Source organism: Microcaecilia unicolor, chromosome 9, assembly GCF_901765095.1.
Source record: "Microcaecilia unicolor chromosome 9, aMicUni1.1, whole genome shotgun sequence".
Lineage (NCBI taxonomy): Eukaryota > Metazoa > Chordata > Amphibia > Gymnophiona > Siphonopidae > Microcaecilia > Microcaecilia unicolor.
Window position 1 is genome coordinate 60,064,312 of NC_044039.1, and position 26,499 is coordinate 60,090,810.

At 42.3% G+C, this 26,499-nt stretch overlaps 1 protein-coding gene across 1 annotated transcript in view; it reads left to right on the forward strand.

Annotated features, from left to right (window-relative positions):
- IPO8 (importin 8) overlaps positions 1-26,499 on the forward strand; it is an 882,901-nt gene that overhangs the window by 794,909 nt on the left and 61,493 nt on the right. Inside the window, 2 exon segments of the mRNA XM_030214557.1 lie at positions 86-292; positions 11,234-11,350. Of these exon segments, the coding sequence (XP_030070417.1) occupies positions 86-292; positions 11,234-11,350 (324 nt within the window).

The following is a 26,499-nucleotide window of genomic DNA, read 5'->3' on the forward strand; positions in this document are numbered from 1 at the left end:
CATTGAGCAGCCAACCAAGCTTTCACCTTTAGCAAAAAGTCAGGTAATTGGTTTCTGACTTTTTTTTTTGTGGCTGTATTTATAGAGGAGATCCCAAGTGATGAAGATGAGGGAAACGAAGGAGGTCAGGCGATGCAGGAGACCCAGGGTGGAGATGATGATGATGAAGATGATGATGACAATGAGTGGGATGAGGATGCATTAGAAGAGACTGCTTTAGAGGGATTCAGCACTCTCTTGGACTCCAAAGATGGCTTGGATGAATATTGTTTCTTTACAGAAGCCCTGCTGGGTATGTATATGAACTAATGTAGCATCTTCCCATCTTCTTCTCTTTTGTAAAGAGTATGTATTGTGTGTTTTCATCTAGAAAGAAATGATTTTGGGATCTAACCTTGTCAGGAAAGTTGCATGCATCAGTAGGGAATGCTGAAGAAAAGGGCATTAATGACTTTTTAATATTAATTAATATATAAAAGATAAGCAAACCAGAAACTGGGTTGCTTGTATTCCATCGTGGTTAAAGTGGAACTATGACCCTCGTCAGTTCACATGAACCTCTGTTGGTCAATATCTTCATATGGATGACATCCCATGTGATGACAATATTTTATGTACTACAGCATTTTTAAAGTTTATTTCTATTCCGCTTTAACCCAAAGCAGATTACAATAAAAATATACATAATACAAATATATCAAACACAAAAACAAATTTTGTGCATAACAATAATAGTTCTGCAGGAACAAATCAATCCGAAAGCTCTGTCTAAAAGCAAGGGTGCCTAGTATGCTGGGTGGGAGTTTTTGCAATCAATGGTTGGTTGGTTGGAGTGGTGCTGGGATATCTCTATCGCTCTTTTAGTGAGGTTTTCAGTTCTACTTGTACAGTACTGTCACGTAATGCCATTCAATGTAGTGACTTGGAATGTGGGTGGTATTTCACCACCAGCTAAACAACAAAAAATACTGCAAGCACTGAACCAACAGAAGATGTCCATTGCTCTTCTCCAGGAAACACATTTGGATGCTAGGGAACATCAGAAGCTTTGTTGTTGGTGGGTTGGTTCTTACTTTGAGTCTCCTGCTAGTGAGAAAAAGGCTAGAGTTATTATATTAAGAAGGGGATCCAGATCACTACTCAGAATTATTCACGATGATGCTGGTAGATTTTTAATGGTTCATTTAACTATTGAACGCCACCTGTTGATCCTTTGTAATGTTTATTCCCCGAATAACTACTGTAAAGTCTTTTACAGGCAGATTCTTCAACACTTCCAGAGCTTTGATGGATTACCCCTTTTGGTGGGAGGAGACTTCAGTGAGGTGGGGGATCCAGGGTTAGATAGATCATATGGGAAATCGTGTGGATCCTATCATGCGTCCAGGGGTATTCCAATTATATGCGAAGTTCTAGATGTGGTAGATATGTGGCGCATTTTACATCTGGTAGATCGAGACTATTCCCACTTGTCTCGAGTGCACTCCACCATGTCCAGAATTAACTATATTCTCCTTTCTTGCTGTTTATTTACAGCAGTACAGGGGGTGGAGATTGGGCCCATTAAAATATCGGACCACGTTATGGTGTCCACTCAATTGGAGTTCTCCAGGATACTTCCAGAATCATATCTGTGGAAGTTCTAGTCCGTTTTTTATAAGGATGGGAGATTTTTAGGTTTTCTTTCACAGAAATGGCAAAACATTTTAAGAGACGAATGCTGCTCATTTGGATACCCCTATCTTATATTGGGAGACTGCTAAAACAGTGCTGCAGGGAGAAATCATAGCCTGTGCTAATCACCAAAAGAAAACTAGGGACAGGGAGATACTCCATTTGAAAAAAGAGGTTACATGATTGCAGCGCCTCTATGGGATACACCACAATGATCAGATCAAAACCAATGGGTCTAGATCAGGTGACCCTCAGGGGAAGGAATGCTGGCTTCGGCCTAACCCCTGGTAAGCCTTTCCATGGCTGAGAGATGCCCAGCTCTCCCACTGGCTGCCTTTCAGGTGCTGTGGAGGACTTGCAGCTCATCTACATATCCTCACAGCCTTCTCCGGGGTGACTCCCAGGTCCAGTCCAATCCACTCAGGGCCTCTGCTCTAGGTGTCAAACGCCGTCATACATGTATATTTTCTCCAAGTTACTACTTATGACTCCAGTACACTTTCTCTTCTTCGTACTGTCCCTTCCTAATTTGTTTCTCATCTGAACCACTGTACACTGCAGGAACACATTGCCTGCCTTTGCTTTCATCATCTCATCATCTCTTTTGTCCTCTTCCTTCTTCTCAGCTCTCAACCTTCAACATTTCCTTCCTTCCATTCATCCATCTTTTGTTTATCTCAGCACATCTACGCCTTCGTCGCTGTCGTCCATACCTCTCCGTACTCTCTTGCTCCTTCTCTTGCTCTCCATTGGGGACATCAATCCCAATCCTGGTCCTACACATCAGCTCTCATCCTATTTGTGCAGGGTCACATCATGATGTCTCCAATCTAATTTCTGTTCCTCTCCTCCCCCTTCTTCCTGCCTTCTCGTGTGCTCTGTGGAATGCCCGCTGTGTCTGTAACAAACTTTCCTACATCCATGACCTCTTTATCTCTCGTACTCTCTATCTGCTTGCCCTAACTGAAACTTGTCTTTGCCCTGAAGACTGCTTCAGTCAAGGCTCTATGCCATGGAGGTTATCTTTTTTCCCATACTCCTCGCCCGGTTGGCCGCGAAGGTGGTGTCTGGCTACTACTTTCACCCTCTTGTAGATGTCAACCTGTTTCTTCCACCTCAGTCTCAGTGCTTTTCTTCCTTCGAAGTCCACTCATCCGTCTATTCGATCCTCTGCCTCTCTGAGTAGCAGTCATTTATGGACCCCTGATAAGTCCCTTTCTTCCCTTTCTCACTGACTTGATGCCTGGCTTTCCTTCTTTCTTGAACCTTCATCTCCTTCCCTCTATCTTGGGGATTTTAACATTCATGGTAATGATCTCTCTGACTCTTATGCTTCTCAGTTGCTTGCTTTAACATCCTCTTTCAATTTTCAGCTGTGCTGCACTACCCCCACTCATCAGAATGGCCACTGTCTTGATCTTATCCTCTTCTCAAACTACTCACTCTCCAGTTTCTGTGCCTCAGCTCTTCCCCTCTCTGACCATCATCCGATTACTTTCACACTTAAACACCCTCCTCCCCAGTCCCGTCCCATCTTAACCAATACATTTAGGAATCTTCAGGCTATTGACCCTTCTACTCTGTCCTCCAATGTTTCAAATCTCTTCTCTACCACTATGTTATCCAAGTCTATCAATGAGGCTTTCTCTTCCTATAATACTATTCTCTCCTCTGCTCTGGAATACTCTCGCTCCTCTCATTCCCTGTTCTGTAAAACGTACCAAACCAAAGCCTTGGCTGACCCTAGAATCCGCTACCTATGTTCCTGTGCCTGCTCTGCTGAATGCCTTTGGCTGAAATCCCGTGCCCATGCTGACTTCATACATTTCAAATTCTTGCTGATCTCCTTCCAGTCTGCTCTTTTACTTGCCAAACAGGACTATTACATCCAGTTGACAGATTCTCTTGGCTCAAACCCTCAACGTCTCTTTGTGACACTGAACTCTCTCCTCAAAGTGCCTTCCCCTCCAACTCCCCCTTCACTTCCTCCCCAAACTCTGGCTGAGTACTTTCATGATAAGGTTCACAAGATTAAACTTGAATTCTCAACCAGGTCACCTCCACCTCTCCTTCCCTTAGTCCATTCTCTCAACCCTCCAACCCCTGCCTTCTTTTCTGAAATCACTGAAGAAGAAACTACACATCTTCTTTCCTCCTCAAAACTAACTACCTGTTCTTCTGATCCTATTCTGACCCATCTGCTTAACATTATCTCTCCTACTGTCATCCCTTTTATCTGTCATATCCTCATTTTTCACTTCCACTGCGACTGTTCCTGATGCCTTCAACATGCTGTAGTTGCACCACTCCTTAAAAAGCCTTCATTGGACCTCCTCCCTTTCCTATCCAAGATACTTGAATGTGCTGTTCACCACCGTTGCCTTGACTTTCTTTCATCTCAAGCTATTCTTGATCCACTTCAATCTGGCTTTCGCCACCTTCATTCAACTGAAACAGCGCTTGCTAAAGTCTCCAGTGACCTGTTCCTGGCCAGATCCAAAGGTCTCTATTCTATCCTCATCCTTCTCGATCTGTCTGCTGCTTTTGACACTGTTGATCACAGCCTACTCCTTGATACGATGTCCTCACTTGGATTTCAGGGCTCTGTTCTTTCCTGGTTTTCTTCTTACCTCTCCCATCGTACTTTTTGTGTATACTCTGGAGGATCCTCCTCCTCTTCTATCCCACTGTCAGTTGGTGTATCTCAGAGATCTGTCCTGGAATGTCTTCTTTTCTCCATCTATAATTCTTCCCTTGGTACTCTGATCTCATCCCATGGTTTTCAGTATCATCTTTATGCTGATGACTCCCAGAGCTACCAATCGAAAACCAGATATTTCAGCAGGAATCCCGGCCAAAGTATCAGCCTGCTTATCTGACATTGCTGCCTGGATGTCTCACTGCCATCTGAAACTAAACATGACCAAGACTGAGCTTCTTATCTTTCCCCCTAAACCAACTTCTCCTCTTCCCTCATTCTCTATTTCAGTGGATAGCACTCTCATCCTCCCTGTCTCATCAGCTCTTAGCCTTGGGGTCATCTTTGACTCCTCCCTCTCCTTCGCTGCACATATTCAGCAGACTGCTAAAACCTGTCATTTCTTTCTCTATAATATCACCAAATTCACCCTTTCCTTTCTGAGCCACACTACCGGAACCTTTATCCACACTTTATCACCTCTCGCTTAGACTGTTGCAACTTGCTTCTCACAGGTCTCCCACTTAGCCATCTCTCTCCTCTTCAATCTGTTCAAACTCTGCTGCGCGACTTATATAACGCCAGTGTCGATATGCTCATATTAGCCATCTCCTCAAGTCACTTCACTGGCTCCCTATCCGTTTCCACATACAGTTCAAACTCCTCTTATTGACTTATAAGTGCATTCACTCTGCAGTTCCTCAGTACCTCTCCACTCTCATCTCTTCCTACACTCCTCCCTGGGAACTCCGTTTACTGGGTAAATCTCTCTTACTGCACCCTTCTCCTCCACCGCTAACTCCAGACTCCGTTCCTTTTATCTTGCTGCACCATATCCCTGGAGTAGACTTCCTGAGCTCCATCTCTGGCTGTCTTCAAATCTAGGCTAAAAGCCCACCTTTTTCATGCTGCTTTTAACTCCTACCCCTTACTCTGTTGTTCAGTACCCTTATTTTATCATCCCCACCTTAGTAATTCCCTTATTTGTCTGTCCTTATTAGATTGTAAGCTCTGTCGAGCAGGGACTATCTTTTCATGTTCAAGTGTACAGCGCTGCGTACGTCTAGTAGCACTATAGAAATGATAAGTAGTAGTAGTATCAGCTTGTAGACTTGCAACATACCTTAAATACACTGATTCATCATAATATCCAAAAATCACACATTTATTTTAAATATCAGTTATATAAACATGCCAACAAGCGTGGTAGATTATTGGCCTGCTTGGCTCATCCTCTTCATGGTCCTTTTTAAGATAGATGCTTGTACTCTTCCAGCGGGAATCTGGAGAATAGGGATATTCAAATGAATCATATTATGCGAGATTATTATGCACAACTGTATTCACCTCCTGATCCAACACCATTGGAGAGTTCCATGTATCTGTCTGTCTTGGACCTCTCGCAATTGGATTTGGAAAGTTTGGCTATGTTAAATGCGCCTTTTGAAGAGGAGGAGGAGGTATGTTGGGCTATACAGAGAAGCCCCCTTGGAAAGGCGCCCAGGCCTGATGGTTACAGAAGGGAATTTTATAAGATATTGAGGGATGAGGTTGTTTTCCTTTCTGACTTCTGTATTCAGTTCCATAATGGGAGAGGGACAATTTTCTGAGTCATTGTGGATAGCTCAGATAGTTGTTTTACCAAAACCAGGTTGCGACTCAACAAAACCGGATTCTTTCTTAGAATTACAGCAAAAACTTTCTTTAATCCACAAAGATTACTTTGCTTATATGTAGCTATATCATTACTACACTAGCTTAGATCAAGTAGCCTTGAAAATGAGATTCGGTCAGAAGCTCAGGGACTTTTTACAAGGGGATGTTTTTGGATAAGTCTCTGTATCCAGGCTGCATAGAGCTTGGGTTTCTCTTTTCCCTCCATGAGAGTATGATCCTCTTAAGGAGTCCTGGAGTAGAGACCTTGGGTACGAGTTGGAGGGGGTGGACTTTCTTAAATTGATTAAGGCCATCCCAAAGTAGGATCATAATGCTAAACTCCAAGAGAGCCAATACCTTGTAATTCATAGGGCATACATATCACACTATCAGGCCTCTAGAGTGGGTTGGATGCCTCTTGCCCAATGATTTAAATGTCAGCAGAAGGGACAATACTTTCATTCCTTCTGGAGATGAGGTGGTGTCCAAGTTCTTTGGAAGTTACTTCATAGATACTTGAGGTCTATTTTTGGCCAGCATATAGTTTTTTCTTGGAAAGGAGTTATACTGAATAAGTAGGAGGCATATGGGATTCCTGATAACAACTCTCATTTATTTCCTAGTAAAGCCTATGCATTGGGGAAGAAGTGTTTGGTCAACCATTGGTTGCAGGATGAGCCTCCCTCCTTTTGGTATTGGAGAAACAGATTACATGCCTTAATGTTATGGGAGGCACGGGCTGCCCAAGCTACCCAAAGAAGAAAAGAGGCACACAAGGCCAGAAGCGCAGTACTGAATAAACTCCAGAATGCATCATAATTTAGTTATTATTTCGCCACAGGCTGTCTTGGGACCCTTTGCCTGGGTGGGGGGAAAGGGGGGTTAGGAAGTTTTTAACATGCTTATTTCAACAGATGGCCTGAAGTCATAAGAGCCCAGCTGTAGATAGGGGTCCTGGAAAGGGTGATAGTGGGTTCTTTATAAAATTGGGATCCTAAATTTATTCAGTTATGTGTTGAAAGATGTGTTATCCACTGTTTATCATTGTCTCCTCATTATTATGTAACAGGCTAATGACTTTGTCTAGAACTGTTGTTCAGATGTTTTATGGTTATTTGGATCCTGAATTAAAACCGTTAAAACATAAAAGAATTGAATTGAATAAAATTTCCAAACATTTCACTTGCTGAACAACTGAAATCTCTGCTCCAAATAACTTAATTGTGTCCCAATAAAATGTATTGGCAGTATACAAAGAATCTAATTTTTTCACAGGATTGATACTACTACTAGATCTTTGCACTACAGAACAATCACATCAATCAACTTTATAACCTTATTTATTAAAAGTTTTACCCCATTCTATGTCTATATGAATCAGTCCGTAAACAGTTTATGCAGCTATCCTGCTTATAATCGAAAGAGAAAAACGCCTATATTGCGACCCAAATCAGGAGATGGGTGTCTTTCTCCCGTGGGAGCCCAAATCAGTAAAATCAAAAGCCGATTTTGGGCGTTTCCAACTGCAATCCGTCGCGGAAACGGGTAAAGTTGACGGGGCGTGTCGGAGGCGTGGTGATGGCGGAACTGGGGCATGGCTATCGGCCGAGGAGAGATGGGCGTCTTTAGCTGATAATCGGAAAAAAGGCGTTTTTACCGCGATTTTGGGTCACTTTTTGTGGACCCTTTTTTTTCACGAACAAGTCCCAAAAAAGTGCCCCAACTGACCAGATGACCACTGGAGGGAATCGGAGATGACCTCCCCGGACTCCCCCAGTGGTCACTAACCCCCTCCCACCAAAAAAACCCCACTTTAAAAACTTTTTTTCCAGCCTCTATGCCAGCCTCAAATGCCGTACCCACCTCCATGACAGCAGAGTGTGTTCTATCCTGTGACAGCCTTTCCCTGGTTCTGATGTGGTTCTCGGGTGAGTGTGACACCTTTTCTGTTATGCGCACTGCAGAGTCACATCAGCAGTGCATTGTGATGGGTGTAGGGTATTGGGCTCTGTGATTCCACTAGCTTGTGGCAAATGCTCACGATGTTGGTAGCTGGTAGGCTCTACTCCCATGGTGCTTTTCCCTCTGCTTACTGGGTCAGAGTGTGCCCTGTTTTGTTTCCGGTAGTCCATGAGGTAGTGGCCATTTTTGTAAGCCAGTTTTAGATCCCTTTCACGTGTTAGCCACGTTACAGAACTTAGTTCTTACCTTGAATGTGGCTGAAAGAGGGCATTGTACACCATTCTGCCAGCTCTGACCTACTGCTAATCTCAGTACCAGGGAGACTCATTGCCAGTGGGGCACAACCTCTGATCTGCAGTTAACTGTGAGTAAGCGTGCTTATTCCAATAAAGGACGTTTTCGGAGAGATTAGTCTTCAGGTGTCAACTGGTGTGCCAATGTTATATAGCAGCAACAAGTCCTAGAGGCCTGCGTGTATGCAGGTCCCTGGAGCACTTTTAGTGGGTACCGCAGTACACTTCAGCCAGGTGGACCCAGGCCCATCCCCCCTACCTGTAACACTTGTGCTGGTAAATGGGAGGCCTCCAAAACCCACTGTACCCGCATGTAGGTGCCCCCTTCACCCCTAAGAGCTATGGTAGTGTTGTACATTTGTGGGTAGTGGGTTTTGGGGGAGGGGGTTGGGGGCTCAGCACCCGTGGTAAGGGAGCTATGCATGTGGGAGCGTTGTCTGAAGTCCACCGCACTGACCTCTAGGGTGTCCAGTTGGTGTCCTGGCATGTCAGGGGGGCGAGTGTACTACGAATCGTGGCCCCTCCCACGACCAAATGGCTCGGATTAGGATGTTTTTGAGCTGGGCGTTTTTAGTTTCCATTATTGCTATAAAAAACAAATGCCCAGCTGAAAAACGTCCATTTTTTCGAAAATACGGTCTGTCCCGCCTCTTCATGTACCTGTTTTCGGACATAGACGCCCATGGAGATAGGCGTTCGCGTTCGATTATGCCCCTCCACATGTACCTTAATATGCTATAAATGTTTTATAGCTATTCCTTCCTATCACAGAAGTTAATTTTTGCATAGAAGCATGTAAACATTTTTATTATTATTAGTGGAAACCCATGGAAAATTCAGCGGAGATGACAGCCCAGCCCAGCACTCTTACCTGTCCTCTGCCAGACTTGAGCACATGAGCTTCGCTTGGCCTGCCCCCACCCCTCAGTTTCAGCCGAACTCCAGCACTTTTCCTCTGTCTCCTTCCTAGGTGGAAATCTGTGGGTCTTGTCTTTCCTGCAGCTCACCTGCCCATTGCCTTCTTCCAACCACATGACTGATTTTGCTGAACCTGTGGGTGCTTTGTAAGAGCGTGGTAGCTAGACCTGCCTAATCTTTGCAAAGCCACAATTCTGAGGTCACCTTGTCATGGCTAGTGCTGCAACAGCCCACCCCATCATACAGACACCACCATCCTTAAGTGTATCATACATATAGGATCTAATTTTATAACAGGATGCTGATGTGAAAAGTACAAAAAGTTGCTTATTTTATATAAGCAGCATAGGCTTCCAGATCCAGTTCCAGTAGTGCAAAAGTGCCAATGCACATATTTAAAGTTGGTGTAAATTTGTGCATATACATATGTATCTTGTAAAATATACATGTACATTGCAACTGTGCCTCCACTCTGCCCTGCCCTGGTGTGGATTCTATATATCATGCCTTAATTTCCACACGGAAATCGAAGCATATTCTATAAGAGTGTGTGTAACTTAATTGGTTAACTAGCTAATCAGCACTGTCAACTGGATATTAAGCAATTAGCACTAACTGGCATCAATTAAGATTTATGCGCACAACTCGCTTAAATTCTAAGTCACATAGTTGAAAAGGGAGCAGGGCATGGGCATTTCTAAAATCTGTGCGCTTTGTTATAGAATATACCTGCTGTGCACCTAATTTAGGCTTTGGGATTAGGCCAATTAAAATTTGGAGTAAATGGCCGTGATTAAATTTGATCAAATGGAGAGTCACTCAGAGTGGAAATTTAAGCCTATTCTATAAAATATAAGCGTGCTTTAGAGAACATGCCTAGGCATACTTTTTCCCACATGGAATTTTCAGGCACCATATATAGAATCTAGCCCAGATTGTGTAAAACTAGGTGCCCACTTTTACATGCATATACTTCTTTGTGCCTATGCAGTTGCACAGTTTTATTAAAGTCTATTTCCATATCCAAAACAAGTTTTATTTGCAGCAGAAGCTTTATAAATTACCCCTACTCTCAAGAATGATTATTTTTTTGTGTTAAACTAATAAGAATTTTCAGATGAAGCACTGAATTTGTTCAAGGAGGGTTCATTTGTTTTAGTACTTGTGCTTTTTCAACCTAGAATTTGGTAACTATGAGAGAATCAAAAAGATTTGTGGACTGATAACTTGGAAGCCTCAGTGAGGTAATTTCAAAGCTGCATAGTTGATGATAACAGACCCACCCAGTACACTTGGCTCTTTTCTCCTTGGGTCCTTTGGATCGATGAGCTTTGGGTGGCTCAGCATATAAAATCCTATACCAAACCCAGCACCAGCTTTCCTGCCTTCCATTGCATTTAGCTAAGCCTTGAAATTGATTCATTTAAAAATTGGCATTCTGCTTCATAACAAGTCATTTTCTGATTGGTTGATGAGTATAAAATTGACTTGTGGGCATCCATTGATTCATTTTTTCTCATCTGTACAGCTAGCAACATATATCCTATTAGACTGTGTATTAAGCAATTGGTAAGGAGCAGGATACAGTTTGTATGGGTGGGAAGGAGAGGCGTAAATCAATTCTGGGCCACAACTTTCTGATAGCAAAGAGGACAGGGAAATACAAGTTGTGGCCCAAAACATTGTATACAGCCTCATCTTCTGTTTCCTATGAAGATATAGCTCTAAACAGGAGGTTGTGATTAGGAGATGATGGTGATCCAAAACTGTTTCTTGCATCCAAATCCTTTTTTCTCTTTTCTGCAAAGATTATGACACTCCATTTTCCACTTTCCAGAACAGACAATACTGTGTAGTAAACTTTATTTCCATGGTCAATAACTTTTGTTTTTGCTGTGTTATGAAAATTGTATACTAGTTCTTTTTTAATTTAATGATGTAACAAGATTTGAGAGAGCTGTATTGGTCCCTAAGCATTAATGTGGATTGCCTGTGGTCTTCTCTCCTCCTCCCCCTCTCTTTCAATATACAGAGGTGCAAAGCAGTGATGCCACGTGGTACCATTCGCTGACAGAACCACTGAGTGATGACCAGAAGAAACAGCTACAGGAAATTTATGCACTGGCAGAACAAAGGAGGAATGCCACAGGTCTGCTCTTTCTTAGAAATCTTTATGCCATTTGTAGGATGGGTGCAGTATTCAAAAAGCCAATGAAGAATTATTATTTATTATTATTATGTATTGCATTTGTACCCCACATTATCCCACCTTTTTGCAGGCTCAATGTGGCTTACAGAGTGTTATTATGAAGTAGTCATTACAAGATCTTAAATATAATCGATAATAGGCTAAAGGTGAATGGGGATAAGGATGGAAAGGTGTTAGGTAAGGTAGTGTGAGAGGTGTTTTTTGATGCACATGAGTGGTTTAAGGTGCTTCTCCCCAATTAAACTCTTCTTATCCTGTGTCACAGGAAAAAGATTCACCCTTATGTTTTTCTTAAATAAATTTAGCTTGTACTAGTAAAAAAAAGTCTTTAAAAAGAAATTTAGATAAGACCATCCAGGTATTCTGCAAATTTATTAAAATTCATTAACCAATAAATGTTTACATAGAATAGGGAAAAAAAACAAAATAGAACAAATAAAGTTATTTTGTAGTTCACAACTAAAAGTTTGAAACTGCAAGATTAGCATAGTATGATTTCTTTAATTGCACAATACAGATCTCATTTTTTTTTCCTGTGAGACAAGATTGTAGAAAGCAAACAGCCACAAGATGCTAGTCAGTCTGCCTCACAAGTTCCTACCGCCCAACTTCTCTCCCGCTTTTGTACCTTATAATTTGAACAGTTTGTCTTGTTTACATTCAAAATCCTACATCTATATTTCTTCTAATTTACTCTCCTGTTTATCCCCTTCTCTTATATCCCCTTCCAAGCTTTCTCAAGGCCAGCCATCTGTTTCCTGCATTCCTCTTTCACTACGCGACCCATAATGCCCTTGTGATATATATATATATATGCTTCTCTTAGCTGTGTTTATGTTTTTTCTGCTCTTCCCTCCCCATCAGGTTGCACAATGCCCTAGAGACCTTTCATCTTGGTTCCGTCTTCACCCTCTGTATTGTATCACAGTGAAATTCATTTTAGAACTCTCTGTTAGTGTACAGTAAGCACTAAAATGGCCAGTTTCAGTGGCTAGTATACAAGGACGATTTGAAAAAAACTAAGAAGATTGTTATTTGTTTTAGGCTATCAAAGCAGATGTAAATAGCTTGTCTCTTTCTAAATGCTTGAGAAGTGTGTATTTTATGTAATGAAAACTCATCTTTCTCCGAGGACAAGCAGGACCTGATATTCCCACATATGGGTGATGTCATCCAACAGAGTCTGGTGTAGAGTACTTTCCAGCAACTGTCTGGAAGCCTTTGGAAGACTGTGCCATGCATGTGGGCACACCTTCCCTCCCACCACTGCAGCACTGAACCATATAATCTTATTCTCTCCATGGCTTGCTGCCTTTCCTTGTTTGTTTCTTTGCGTGTAAGTGCTATGTGGGACCAGTGTTCTTTCTTCCATCTTGGTTTCTAGAGTTTTACAGCACTTTTAAGTTTTATTTATGTCTCCAAGGTCAAGCAGGACACACTAATTCCAATGGAGCCCAGTGCGTACACACTCCCCAGCTTCTAATTCCAGAAGCCATGCATGCACCTTCCCATCTGCAAGCACTGCACAGGACCAAGGCAGTCTGTTTTTTTTTTCACAGAGCAGAGCTCACATACTTAAGTCATCTACTAAGATAGCACCCAGTTTTACAGGATTTTTTCAGCCTTTCCACGTCTCTCCATGTATTTTCTGTTTGTAAATGCTTTCCCAGTTTTTTGGTGCTTTTAAGTGTTCTTGGTTTTCTGCGGTCCGTTCAACCTCTTAGGCCTGGACATCCTAGCCGGGATTTCTTTCCTTATTTTTTCAAAACTGAGTTATTTGATTTCACTTCAGCTTGTAGTGCTATAGAAGTAATAAGTAGTTTCCGGACATGTCCCGTAAAACGCCATGATTTTAAAAAATGTTCCAAGTGTGGCAAGACCATTTCATTTACTGACTCTCATAATTAGTGCTTATGGTGCCTGGGACCCAACCATGATGTTGATCTTTGCAGACTTTGTTCCAGGATGACAGAGAACCATCGTGAACAGTGCAAAAGTATTTTTTAAACTTTTTCTTGAAGGAAAAGGTATTTCCGGACCACTTCCCACTGATTCTTTTTGGGAGGTCACATGGTTCAGTAAGCAGGAGCAGACGTGGGTACTTCCTGCTCTGAGGGTCCCCCACTCGAATTTCAACCTCCACCACAAAATCACGGACTTGGAAACTCTAGCTTTTCTCCTTCTCCCATAAAATATCCTCTAAAAGCAACAAAAAAGAAAGAGACAAGCAGCGCTCTGTAGCAGACAAGATGGCGGACCCTGCAGGGACATCAGTTTCCCAGTTTACAGCCTCCGGTTTGTTGGAGCTTATGGAAGCAGTGGTGAAATTCTTTGAGCCTAAATGTAAGCAGCTTTCAGCTCAGGTGCAGCATTTAGAATCGCTCCTATCCGATGCTACTCACTGCACTGATGATCTAGAAAATTGGATGTCAGCAATAGAAGATGACCCAAGAACTATGACGGCAGATATTTCTGCACTTCAAACCCAAGTGCATCAGCAGAGTGACGAGCAAAAGAACTTGAAAACAGATCCCATAGAGAGAATCTTCGATTCTTGGGGATTCCTGAGTCTGTCCCAGATTCTCAGTTGTTGCACATGCTAGAAACGTGGCTGAACAAAGACGTACTACTACTAATTTCTATAGCGCTACTAGACGTATGCAGCACTGTACACATTATATACAGGTACTTAATCTGTCCCTAGGGAGCTCACAATCTAAGTTTTTTGTACCTGGGGCAATGGAGGGTTAAGTGACTTTACCAAGGTTACAAGGAGCTGCAGTGGGAATTGAACCCAGGTTGCCAGGATCAAAACCCGCTGCACTAACCATTAGGCTACTCCACTCCACATGATGTACTGCCACATGTTGGCCTGGGCCCCATCCATCTAGACCATGAGCACCGAGTGGGATGTGCAAGGAGGGATTCACAATCTTGGTGGCAAAATTTCACCATTTTCAATATTCCCAGGTAATATTGGCATATTATAGAGAAAAGAGGGAATCAATTACATTTGAAGGGAACAGATCCAGATCTTTCAGGATTTTGAGGCGCTTCTGGAGCAGTAATGCCAATTTTCCCCAGTTTGCGCAGTACTTGTGGAAAAAAAGTGAACTTCATGCTTTTGTACCCAGCTTTGCTCAAGATTTTTAATCCTGGTAAATGGGAATCATTTTCTACCCCAGACAAGGCGCAATAATTTTTAGTACAATTGAATACAGCTTCACTTACCGCTACTGGAGGAGCTCTCTCAAGCTTACATTGGTTTTGTTGTAATTAATGTTGCTGTCTTTATTTTTTATATATCTCATGACTTTACCTCTAACTTTGCTCCATGTTACCACCTTTAAGGGGTTTATCATTTAATGGCTGGAATTGTACTTCTGTGCTTCACTTACTTCTAGTGCAAGATTAATGTGATGGGGGATTGGGATGGGGGGGGCGGTGGGCCCTCTCTGCATTAAGAAGTGACTTCAGCAAGCAAACAGCATCTGCTGTGGCTTGTGGCTGTCTTTGTTGTGCTGGGATTGAGGATAAGGGGAGGAAGGTTGGGTTAGATGTGGTTAGGTTTGTTTTGTTTGTTTTTTTCCTTATGTACTACATCTTGGGAGACAATATTGTTTTATACTTAGGGCCCTGTTTACTAAGGCGCATTAGCATTTTTAATGTGCCTACAATTAACGTGCATGCTAACCATGTAGGCTGGGCACTCCAATAGCACCTCTGTACAGTGCTTCTTATGTTCCGTTTCTCCAATAGATGAACCTAATGGCTAATACTTGTAAAATAGCTTCTTGGAATGTGTGTGGGGTGGAGTTATGTTCCCTATCAAGCAAAAACAAATTTTGAATGCTACATAACATAAGAACGTAAGCGTTGCCGTACTGGTACAGACCAAAGGCCCATCAAGCCCAGCATCCTGTTTCCAACCGTGGTCAATCCAGGTTACAAGTATCTAGCAAGATCCCAATATAGTACAATACATTTTATGCTGCTTATCCTAGAAATAAGCAGTGGATTTTTCCCAACTCCATCGTTTAGGAAATTATCCAAAACTTTTTTATACCCCGCTAAACTAACTGCTTTTACCACATTCTCTGGCAATGAATTCCAGAGTTTAGTTAATCGTTGAGTGAAGAAATATTTTCTCCAATTTGTTTTAAATTTACCTTGTAGCTTCATTGCATGCCCCCTTAGTCCTAGTATTTTGGAAAGAGTAAACAAGCAATTCACGTCTACCCAGTCCACTCCACTCATTATTACCTCTATCATATCTCCCCTCAGCCATCTTTTCTCTAAACTGAAAAAGCCAAGAAGAATAGTCCATGGTGGCGTCGATGAAGGCTCCAGTTGCTTAGCAAATTTTGCCTCCTGGGCCAATGTGAAGAAGTGTGTTGTGCCTGCATGTTGGATTCGCAAACGGGCTGGATAAAGCAATGCAGATTGTATCTTCTTTGAATAAAGCAGCTGACATGTTTCACTAAGTGCATTGCGTTGCATGGAGATGGCTGCTGAAAAGTCCTGGAAACAAAGAATTCGATGATTTTCATATTGTAAAGGTCCAACCATTCTCAGGGCTTGCAGAATCTCATGTTTGTGCAGAAAGTTAAGTAGTTTGAAGATAACAGTTCTAGGACACGAGTCCTTATGTCTGACTGGTCCCAGGCGGTGAGCCCATTCAATGCGCATAGAGCCCACTTCTGATTGCAATCGCAAGGCCTTGGGAAGCCAGCCTTCCAAGAAGACCCCTAGGTCAGAATTCTTAATGGACTCTGGGAGCCCAACCAGTCGGAGATTACTCTGACGTGATCAGTTCTCCAGGTCTTCCAGTTTAGCCTCCAGTTGTTCAATCTTCTGCATTTCAGTTGTTTCTTATCCTGCTTTTGGAGTGTATCCTCCGCATCTGAGAGCCGCTGCGGATAAACTGAGAGGTCAGAGCATAGGTTTGAGCATAGGTTTCCCAGCTCGCCATCCATTGCTTCTAATTTGTGTGTGATTTTTTAAAGTTTAATGTTCATAGAAGTTTCCAGCAGTACTGAAACTTCTGCCGCAATTTCAACTGCCCACACAGAGTCTACCGATTTCAAGCTTGCAGAATCTCCATCCGCCATTTTTTTTTCTCCTGCGTGGTCTCACGCTCCCTTCTTCGGAAATTTGGATGACATTGTAAAAGCAATCCTGAGGGAAACCACATCTCACCGAATCCGACTCCAGCTAGCAGCACAGTAAGTGAAAGAGTAAAACTAGGTCACTGCAGCGATGTAGGAGTTAGATGGTAAACGAGAGGGGTTCAGGAGCTCAGCTCGACAACACCCACTTGCTAGCTCAGCATCACGTGCCTTCCCTCCCTTAGATAGCTGATTTATGAATGCGATTACACCTTTGGGCCTCATAACTTCTGTGCCTCTGGGGGAGAATCCATTTATTTAACATGATGGGGGAGAATCTTTATTTAACATGATGCTAGCTCCCCATTGTGGTATGCATATTTCAAATTTTACCACTTTACTTGAAGGTGAAAGTCCAGAGGTTAGTGGGGAAGATTTACAGAGATCTTTGGCAAGGTAAACGGCCCACTTATCATTAATAATTTATCAATAGAAATCAAACAAAATAAAACATGGAAAAGAAAATAAGATGCTACCTTTTTTATTGGACATAACTTAATACATTTCTTGATTAGCTTTCGAAGGTTGCCCTTCTTTGTCAGATCGGAAATAAGCAAATGTGGTAGCAGATAGTATATATAAGAGAAACATCAAAGCATTACTTTGACAGTCTGACAGAGTGGGAGGGTGGGGGTATGCATGGGGACATCAAAGCATTTCATTGATATTCTAACAGAATGGGTGTTGGTAGGTGAGAGGAGGGTAATAAATAGAGAAATAAACAGAGAAATACAGCTTTATGGTTTATAATGCTACAGACCAAATTTATAATTAATAATTTATAAATTTTTAGGGTACGGAGGCATGGGCCACCTTAATCTTAGATTTGTCACATAGATGACTGGTTTCGCGATACTCAGCAGTCATCTTTAACCACACTTGAAACTAGGTTGTTCCCCACCCTTCATTTTAGTATCTTACTACATTGCAGTATGCAAGGTGCCACCAGGGATGTTTAAATCCTAACCATTTTTAAAGGTGGGGAGGGAGGTATGGAGATGGATATGTGAATGACATTTTTCTGCAACGACTGCTCCCTATCTATCAATTTGTAACAATCTAGCATTTCCGCCAGGGATGGGATCCAGTATATTTTCTGTATGGGAGCATAAGGGGATTAAGTATCTTCTACATGTGCTAACTGGGGAGGGGGGAATAAAGACATTTGTTGATTTGCAGAGGGAGTTCGCATTATCAGCCACTGATTATTTTGCAGACAGACAATTACACCATTATATCCAGTCTCTCTCTTGGGTGAACCTGACAAAAGATGTGCAAGAAACCCTTCAGAAAGCATATACTCTGAGCTCTCAACATGAGGTCCCTTTAACTTTCCACCATAAATATTTGAAGCATACTACAGAGGTGCTGGACTTTGCTCAAATGGCTTCACAATGGTTAAATGATTTACGTGTCACAGTGTCCACATCAGTTGAAAACTTTTCTCTTCCACATTTGAAAGGACCAACAAAATATGGTCCCTCAGGAGACATAAGTTTGCCCTTCGTCTGTTTATTTCCCCACACCGAGCTCACCATGCAGGACTGTCTACTATTGGACTTGGTCCATAGACCGTTATTAAATGGACTTGGGGAAAATCCACTATTTCTGGGATAAGCAGTATAAAATGTTTTGTACTTTTTGGGATCTTGCCAGGTATTTGTGATCTGGATTGGCCACTGTTGGAAACAGGATGCTGGGCTTGATGGACCTTTGGTCTTTCCCAGTATGGCAATAATTATGTACTTATGGACAATTTCCTAAATGCTCTATGAGAGTGGCCACATTAGGCCATACATTCTGGTCCTGCCTAGTGGTAACAACCTTTTATAGGCAAGTCATGGGGTCTGTGCATCAAATGTGGACCTTTTCCATGGTCCTACATCCCCATATGCTATTTAATTGCTCTCCCTTACCAGTCCCTTTGCCACCAGGCTTTAAATGCTTTTTGTGACAGATTGTCTTCTTTGCTATAAAATCTATTTTGGTGAACTGGATGAGAGATGACAACATTTCTCTACAACAGAAGAGAGCTTTTATGATTCAACAAATACGTTTGGAACGTTCATCTGTTTCAGATTTCTCTATTTCTGTGGGATGAAAATTTCAAGCAGTTTGGGAAAAATTTTGGTTAACCTTCACCCCAAGGGCTCATAGTTATTTGCTGAATATATGAATATTAGACTTTCTCCTGACATGTTCTCCCAGGGTGTTTGTTCTTATTTTTGGCACCAAGAAATCCGTCCATTGACTTCGCATTGAAGGCATCAGTCCCTATGGCATCAAGAGCTGCACTGGACACCGAGATGCAACAGCATCGTGGAGGTCTCTGTCTGTCTTGGCGTCGAGCATCAGTAGCATCAATCAGGATTGAGCATATTTGGATCTGACAAGAAGTACTAGCACCAGTCCTCTTCAAGGCCTCAGTACCTGAAAAGTATTGGTGCTTTGAAGGATTCAGCACCAGTGCACCAGCCTCCTACATTCCAGGACCAGGCCTCCAGTTCGGCCCTGATTCCTTCTGTGGACCTGACCACACAAGTGCCAAACCAGCCTCTACCGATGGCTGCCCTCGACAAGCAGTTCCAGGTCATGTTGCAGGAGTTGTTGGAACGTATCCTAGTTTTATGCGACACCAAGACTTTGAGGGTTTCGGTGTCAACCCTGGTGCTGCTGAAGCCCATACTTGGAGCTCCATTATGCCAGTGCCCAGAAGGGCATCAGAGTTGGCTCTGGCCAAGACAGTGCTCTTTTCCAGCTCCTTGGAGGAAGAAACTTTCTTGAGGTCTAGGAAGAGACTCTGTTCCTCAGCAGTCTCACCCAAAGTCTGGACATGAATCCAGCAGACCCAGACAGATCCAGACTTTGACATCTGAAGAAGTATTACCTTGAGTCTGATACGGACTGCTCTTAGGAGACCAACCAAGAACTCTCTGAGGACTCCACTTTTCATGAGAGGAGAAAATTTTCCCTTGAGGAGCTCTCCTTTACCAGTTTTATCTGGAAGATGGCTCAGACATCTCATTTAGGCTGGAAGTTGAGGAGGAGCCCAGGGCAGAAATGTTGGTATATCTAGATTTTCAGAAAGCTTTTGACAAAGTTCATCAGGAGAGAATCCTGAGAAAATTAAAGAGTTAAGGGACAGGAGGCAATGTTCTATGGTGGATTAGGAATTGGTTATTGAACAGAAAATTGAGGGTAGGGTTAAATGGCCATTACTCTCAATGAAGGAGGACAAATAGTGGAGTGCCACAGGGATCTGTAGTGGGACTGGTGCTATTTAACATTTATAAGTGATCTGGAAATTGGAATGATGAGTGAGTTGTTTAAATTTGCAGATGACAGAAAACTATTCAAGGTTGTTAAAACACATGTAGACTGTGAAAAATTGCAGGAAGATCTTAGGAAATTGGAAGACTGGTCATCCAAATGGTAGATGAAATTTAATGTGGACAGATGCAAAGTGATGCACATTGGAAAAAATAATCCAAATCATAGTTACTGATGCTAGGAGCCAGCTTGGGGTCAGCACCCAAGAAAAAGATCTATCTCTCATTGTAGACAATGCAGTGAAATCTTCTGCCCAGTGTGCGGCAGCGGCTAAAAATGCAAACGGGCTGCTAGGAATTATTAGGAAAGGGATAATAATTAAATTAAGACCAAGAATACTATAATGCCTTGGTATTGCTGGTGCGACCTCAGTTTTATTATTTCATTCAGTTCTGATCACCATATCTCGAAAAAGATACAGCAGAATTAGAAAAGATTCAAAGAAGAGCAACCTACTACTACTACTACTAATAATTTCCATAGGCGCCCGGTATAAGAGGCTTGGGGAGGCAGCCACAGCAGGATGGATCAGCTGTTCTATAGAAATGTTAAATAGTATTAGTAGTAATTCTCCTGCAGTCCTGCTGCTCTGGGGGTTTAAATAGCAGCAGCTGCCTGCAGTGAAAGCCGTCTCTAGCCTTGTGTATAACCAGTTGTAATTTGATTATCTTACTGCTGGGAGAGCAGAGCAGGGGAATTGGCTGGAGGTGTCCTGGGTTGCCACGGAGATATTTAACTAGGATCATGAATTCCTGCACATGAGCAGTTCACACCAAAGAGACTTGCACTGACCCCTGAAATTTAAAAGTGCTAAAAATAAGTTTTTAAAAGTATTTGCATTAAATCTAATTGCAGAATTTAGGTGCTAGGAAGTGGGATTGGTATGCTATGTACTCAAATTTGCTCAAGCCATATGCAAATTATTCCGTTTTTGGAGGTTCTCATTTGCATATTTATGGGTAAAAATTGTTGGAAATGTTTACAGCCTTAATGTTAGGGCATGGCTCTGATCAAAAATGTGAACTTTGATCCAAAAACGAAGGGTTTAGCTAGTGTTTTTGACTAAAAATTCCCATTAGAGTGTCTGTATGTTAATCTGCATTCAAATAGAGCTCTCTGATTGGATGAGCAGCTCCTGTTAGAAAATCTGCCCGGGAACAGAGAGGAGAGGAGAGAATCAATGGGTGGATGTGGATGGCTGGAGGTGGGGCAGGGAAGAGGAGAGAATCAATGGGTGGGTATGGATGGCTGGAGGGGGGGCAGGGGAGCAAGGACAAGAAATGAAGAAGAAAGGCAGAAAGTAAAGAAATAAATGGAAAGGAAGCCCTGGAAACGGAGTTAAGAGGACAGATAGCAGCAGAATCGGATACTGGGCCAGCATGATCAGAAAAACAAAGTCACCAGACAACAAAGGTAGAAAAGATCATTTTATTTTCATTATAGTGTTTGGAATATGTCCACTTTGAGAATCAGGTGCTCAACATTAAATGTTTATATTTATTTATTTACTTATGTATGGCATTTTATCCCACATTAAACATGAATTAGGATGTTTTGTGGCTCTACATGAGAATTGTGATATTATGATCCTTGTTTCATATTGTTGATGGTCTGCATTTTCCGTATGGGTGGTATATTGGTGTATTAGGTTCTGCCCAGTGTAATATTTATGGTACAGTAAGGTTCTGAGTGTGTTTTTGCACAAAGTTGTGCATAGTGTTTTGTAGTTGAGCGATTGTGGTTAGTATATGCTTTGAGCAACCACTTTATTCTTTGACATATGATACATATCTAATACCTAAATTTAATAAAAGGTATTAATTGTGACTTTTATTTTTATTTATTTATTTTTTCTGTTTGTTATCAGACAATTATGGATTTAAGCTCCACCCCTGGCCCCACCACTAACCCCGCCCCCTTTAGCCTCCCCAAACAGTTGGGCCACCGACTGCCTATGATCATTTCTATAGTGCTACTAGACTTATGCAGTGTTGTACACTTTATATGCAGGTATTGTCTCTGTCCCTAGATGGAACTTCTCTAATATGAGGAAGGGCTTAAAGAGGTTAGTGCTCTTCAGCTTGGAAAAGAGATGGCTGAGGAGAGATATGATTGAGGTCTACAAAATGCTGAATGGTGTAGACAAGCAGAAGTGAATCGATTTTTTACTCTTTCAGAAAGTACAAAGACTAGAGGACACTCAATGAAGTTACATGGAAATACTTTTAAAACAAATAGGAGGAAATATTTTTCACTCAACGAATAGTTAGGGCTCTGGAACTCTTTGCTGTACGATTTAGTAACAGTGGAGGAAAGTCCATAGTCTGCTATTGAGACAGACATGGGGAAGCCACTGCTTGCCCTGGGATTGGTAGAATGAAATGTTGCTACTACAGTACTTGGTTTTCTGACAGTTACTTGTGACCTGGATTGGCCACTGTTGGAAACAGGATACTGGGCTAGATGGACCATTGGTCTAACCTAGTATGTCTATTCTTGTGTTTCTAAGGAAGCTGTGAAAGTGGCCTGTTCTCAACATCTTTAAGGCAATGCAGATGAAACCATGCTTGACCCCCTTCTCTGTTCAGGCCTATTCATGTGAAGGTTTACTTATGTATAGAGGCCAGAACATAAGCATTGCCATACTGGGAAAGACCAAAGGTCCATCAAGCCCATTATCCTGAGAAGAATGGTGAAAACAACAAAACTTAGAAGAGCAGCTGCAAAGGTCAACAATTTTACAGCATTGTGGTGCAAGTTCATCCAAGCAAACAAGTCAAAGCTCGGCAGATGTTGAGGCTGCTCAGTCAAATGGCTTCTACCGTGCATGTCACACCCATGGCATGTTTCCATTTGAGACCAACCCAGTGGTCTGAACTGCCATACAGTCCACTGTCTGGCAGTTCAGCAGAAGCTGGTGGATGTCTCCTACTGCAGTGATAACCTTTATGGTGACAACTTGGAGGAGGTCACCAATCTCATCAAGAAGAAAACTGAGACCAAGGAGGTTTTCAGGCACAAGGCAAAGGAAAACTTGCTACTCTCAAAGGCATAGATATCTTCCTCCTTATATCCTTCCCAGCCAACCCAGAGCTCTTGATACTGACCAAGGCAGCAGAGGGGCTCAGAAGTCCTAGCCAGCTCACCAGGGATGAGTTTTTGATTTGGCTCCAGAACAGCATAGCTGCAGTAAAAAAAAAACTGTGATAAAAGGCTACTGGTAGGAGGGAGGCTGAAATTTTTCCAGAAAAGGTAGCCCCTTGCAACCTGTGACCTGTGGGTCCTCAAATAGTCTGCACCTGAACACCTTCACTGGTGAAAACTCCTTCCAAATTGCCCACCACGAGTATCAGAATTGAGCTCTCAGCACTGGGGATTGCCTACACAGGAGTTCTATTCCCTTTTACAGGCCAGTGTGGTCGAGCGAAGGGATTTTACCTCCAAGTACTTCCTGGTTCCCCAGAAAATAATAGGAAAAAATATTTGGCAAAAGAAAGTCAGGATGATTTCCCTGGGTGCCTCTTGGCTATACTCTCTGGACATAAAGGATGCTTATACCCACATCCAGCTACATCCCAGACCCAGGAGGTATCTCAGATTTTCAGTAGGAAACCAGTATTGCATCCTGTCTTTTGGCCTGGTCTTGGATCCCAGGGTCTTCACCAAATGTCTTGCACTACCTGGATATAGGCTGGTAAAGAATACATCAAAGTATAGGAGTAAAATAGATATACAGCACCTCTTGTGGGACACTGTTAAAAGGGATGGCCAATTATATGCATTCTGACATCAAGATTTAGGCCATGGTGCTCATTCTCAAAGCACATAGACTTACAAATTTACATAGGTTACTATGGAACTTTGTAAGTCTAATTCCTTTGAAATTGAAAAGCAGGAAAGCCGGCAAAAGAATCGGTTGGACCACTAGATGACTGAGGGGTAAAAGGAGCAATCAGGGATGACAAAGGCATAGCAGAGAGATTAAATTAATTCTTTGCTTCGCTCTTCACCAACGAAGATTTGGGAGAGATACCGCTGCGAGAAATGTTATTCAAAGCTGACGAGTTTGGAGAAACAATTAAATCTCTATAAACCTGGAGGATGTAATGGGCAATTTGACAATTGAAGAGTAGCAAATCTGGACCGGATGGTATTCATCCCAGAGTACTGATAGAATTTAAAATGAACTTGCAGAACTATTGTTAGTAATGTGTAATTTATCTTTAAAATCGAAGGTGGCCAATGTAACGCCGTTTTTTTTTTTTTTTAAGATTCCAGAGGAGATCCTGGAAATTATAGACCAGTGAGCCTGACGTCTGTGCCGGGCAAAATGGTAGAGACTATTATAAAGAACAAAATTACAGAGCATATTCAAAGTATGGCTTAATCAGACAAAGCCAACGTGGATTTAGTGAAGGGAAATCTTGCCTCACCAATCTATTACATTTCTTTGAAGGGGTGAACAAACATGTGGATAAAGGTGAGCCGGTTGAAATTGTGTATTTGGATTTTCAAAAGGCATTGACAAAGTGCTCATGAAAGACTTCAGAGGAAATTGGAGAGTCATGGAATAGGAGGTAGTGTCCTATTGTGGATTAAAACTGATTAAAAGCTAGAAAACAGAGAGTAGGATTAAATGGTCAGTATTCTTAATGGAGTAGGTTGTTAGTGGGGTTCCCCAGGGGTCTGTGCTGGGACCGCTGCTTTTTAACATATTTATAAATGACTTAGAGATGGGAGTAACTAATGAGGTAATTAAATTTGCTGATGACACAACGCTATTCAAAGTTGTTTAATTGCAAGAGGATTATGAAAAATTACAAGAGGACCTTATGAGACTGGGAGACTGGGCGCCTAAATGGCAGATGATGTTTAATGTGAGCAAGTGCAAAGTGATGCATGTGGGAAAGAGGAATCCAAATTACAGCTATAGGAGTCACCGACCAAGAAAGGGATCTAGATGTCGTCATTGATATGTTGAAACACTCTGCTCAGTGTGCTGCGGCAGCTAAGACAAGCACATAGAATGTTAGATATTATTAGGAAAGGAATGGAAAACAAAAATGAGGACATTATAATGCCTTTGTATCGCTCCATGGTGCGACCGCACCTCGAATATTGTTGTTCAATTCTGTTCACTGCATCTCAAAAAAGATATAGTGGAATTAGAAAAGGTGCAGAGAAGGGCGATGAAAATGATAAAGGGGATGGGACGACTTCCCCTATGAGGAAAGGCTAAAGCAGCTAGGGCTCTTCAGCTTGGAGAAATGACGGCTGAGGGGTGATATGATAGAGGTCTATAAAATAATGAGTGGAGTGGAACAGGTAGACGTGAAGCGTCTGTGTTTACTCTTTCCGAAAATACTAGGACCAGGGGACATGCAATGAAGCTACAGAGTAGTCAGTTTAAAAACTAATGAGAAAATTTTCTTCACTCAACGTGTAATTAACTCTGGAATTTGTTGCCAGAGAATGTGGTAAAGGCGGTTTAGCTTAGCGGGGTTTAAAACAGGTTTGGACAGCTTCCTAAAGGAAAAGTCTATAGACCATTATTAAAATGGACTTGGAGAAAATCCACTGCTTATTTCTGGCATAAGCAGCAAAAAATGTTTTGTACTTTTTTGGGATCTTGCCAGGTATTTGTGACCTGGGTTGGCCATTGTTGGAAACAGGATGCTGGGCTTGATTGACCTTTGGTCTGTCCCAGTATGGCAATACTTATGTACTTATGAAAATATGCTTCCACGTCCCCTAATTATGTGAATCTGAGTTCTAAGGGTCATGAATAATACTGACAAAACAATGAAATGGGCAAAATAATTAAATATATTTTATTTATTTGTTAGGATTTATTTACCGCCTTTTTGAAGGAATTCACTCAAGGTGGTGTACAGCAAGAATAAGTTAAACATAAGCAACAAACAATTACAGCAGTAAAAATATTCTGACAATAGAAAGTATGTGTCAGACCTGTGAGTTCTTGTACCAAGTTGAGCGCTGCCAAGCCCGGTACTCGGACCAGGTTCTGCTTGGCGGCCGGACAACCCCGGGTTTCACCTGCGCTGACCGCCATTCCCCAGAGGTTGAGCCCCTAGGTGCAGGCGGCCTGCAGGACTTACAAGATGGAGGAGGAAGAGGGGTGATGAACATGACGGCCAGACAGGCAGCAGGCAAGAGAGTGATCCAGATACAGGCAGAGTCAATAGGCAGGCAGCAGACACAAGAGTAATCCAGGTACAGGCAAGGTCAGGAGGCAGGCAGCAGACACAAGAGTAATCCAGGTACAGGCAGAGTCAGTAGGCAGGTAGCAGACACAAGAGTAATCCAGGTACAGGCAGAGTCAGGCAGGCAGCAGACACGAGAGTAATCCAGTTACAGGCAGAGTCAGTATGCAGGCAGCAGACACAAGAGTAATCCAGGTACAGGCTAAGTCAGCAACGAAGAACAAAGTAAAGGAGAAGCACACTACTGAGCAAGTAACACCTACCAAAGTAGAAGCTGAAGCAAGGAGTCTAGGGAGAGCTTAGCTGATAAAGTGCTGCATCTGACATCAGCAGGGAGAAGGGTCACAGCCATAGGACAAGAGCAGGA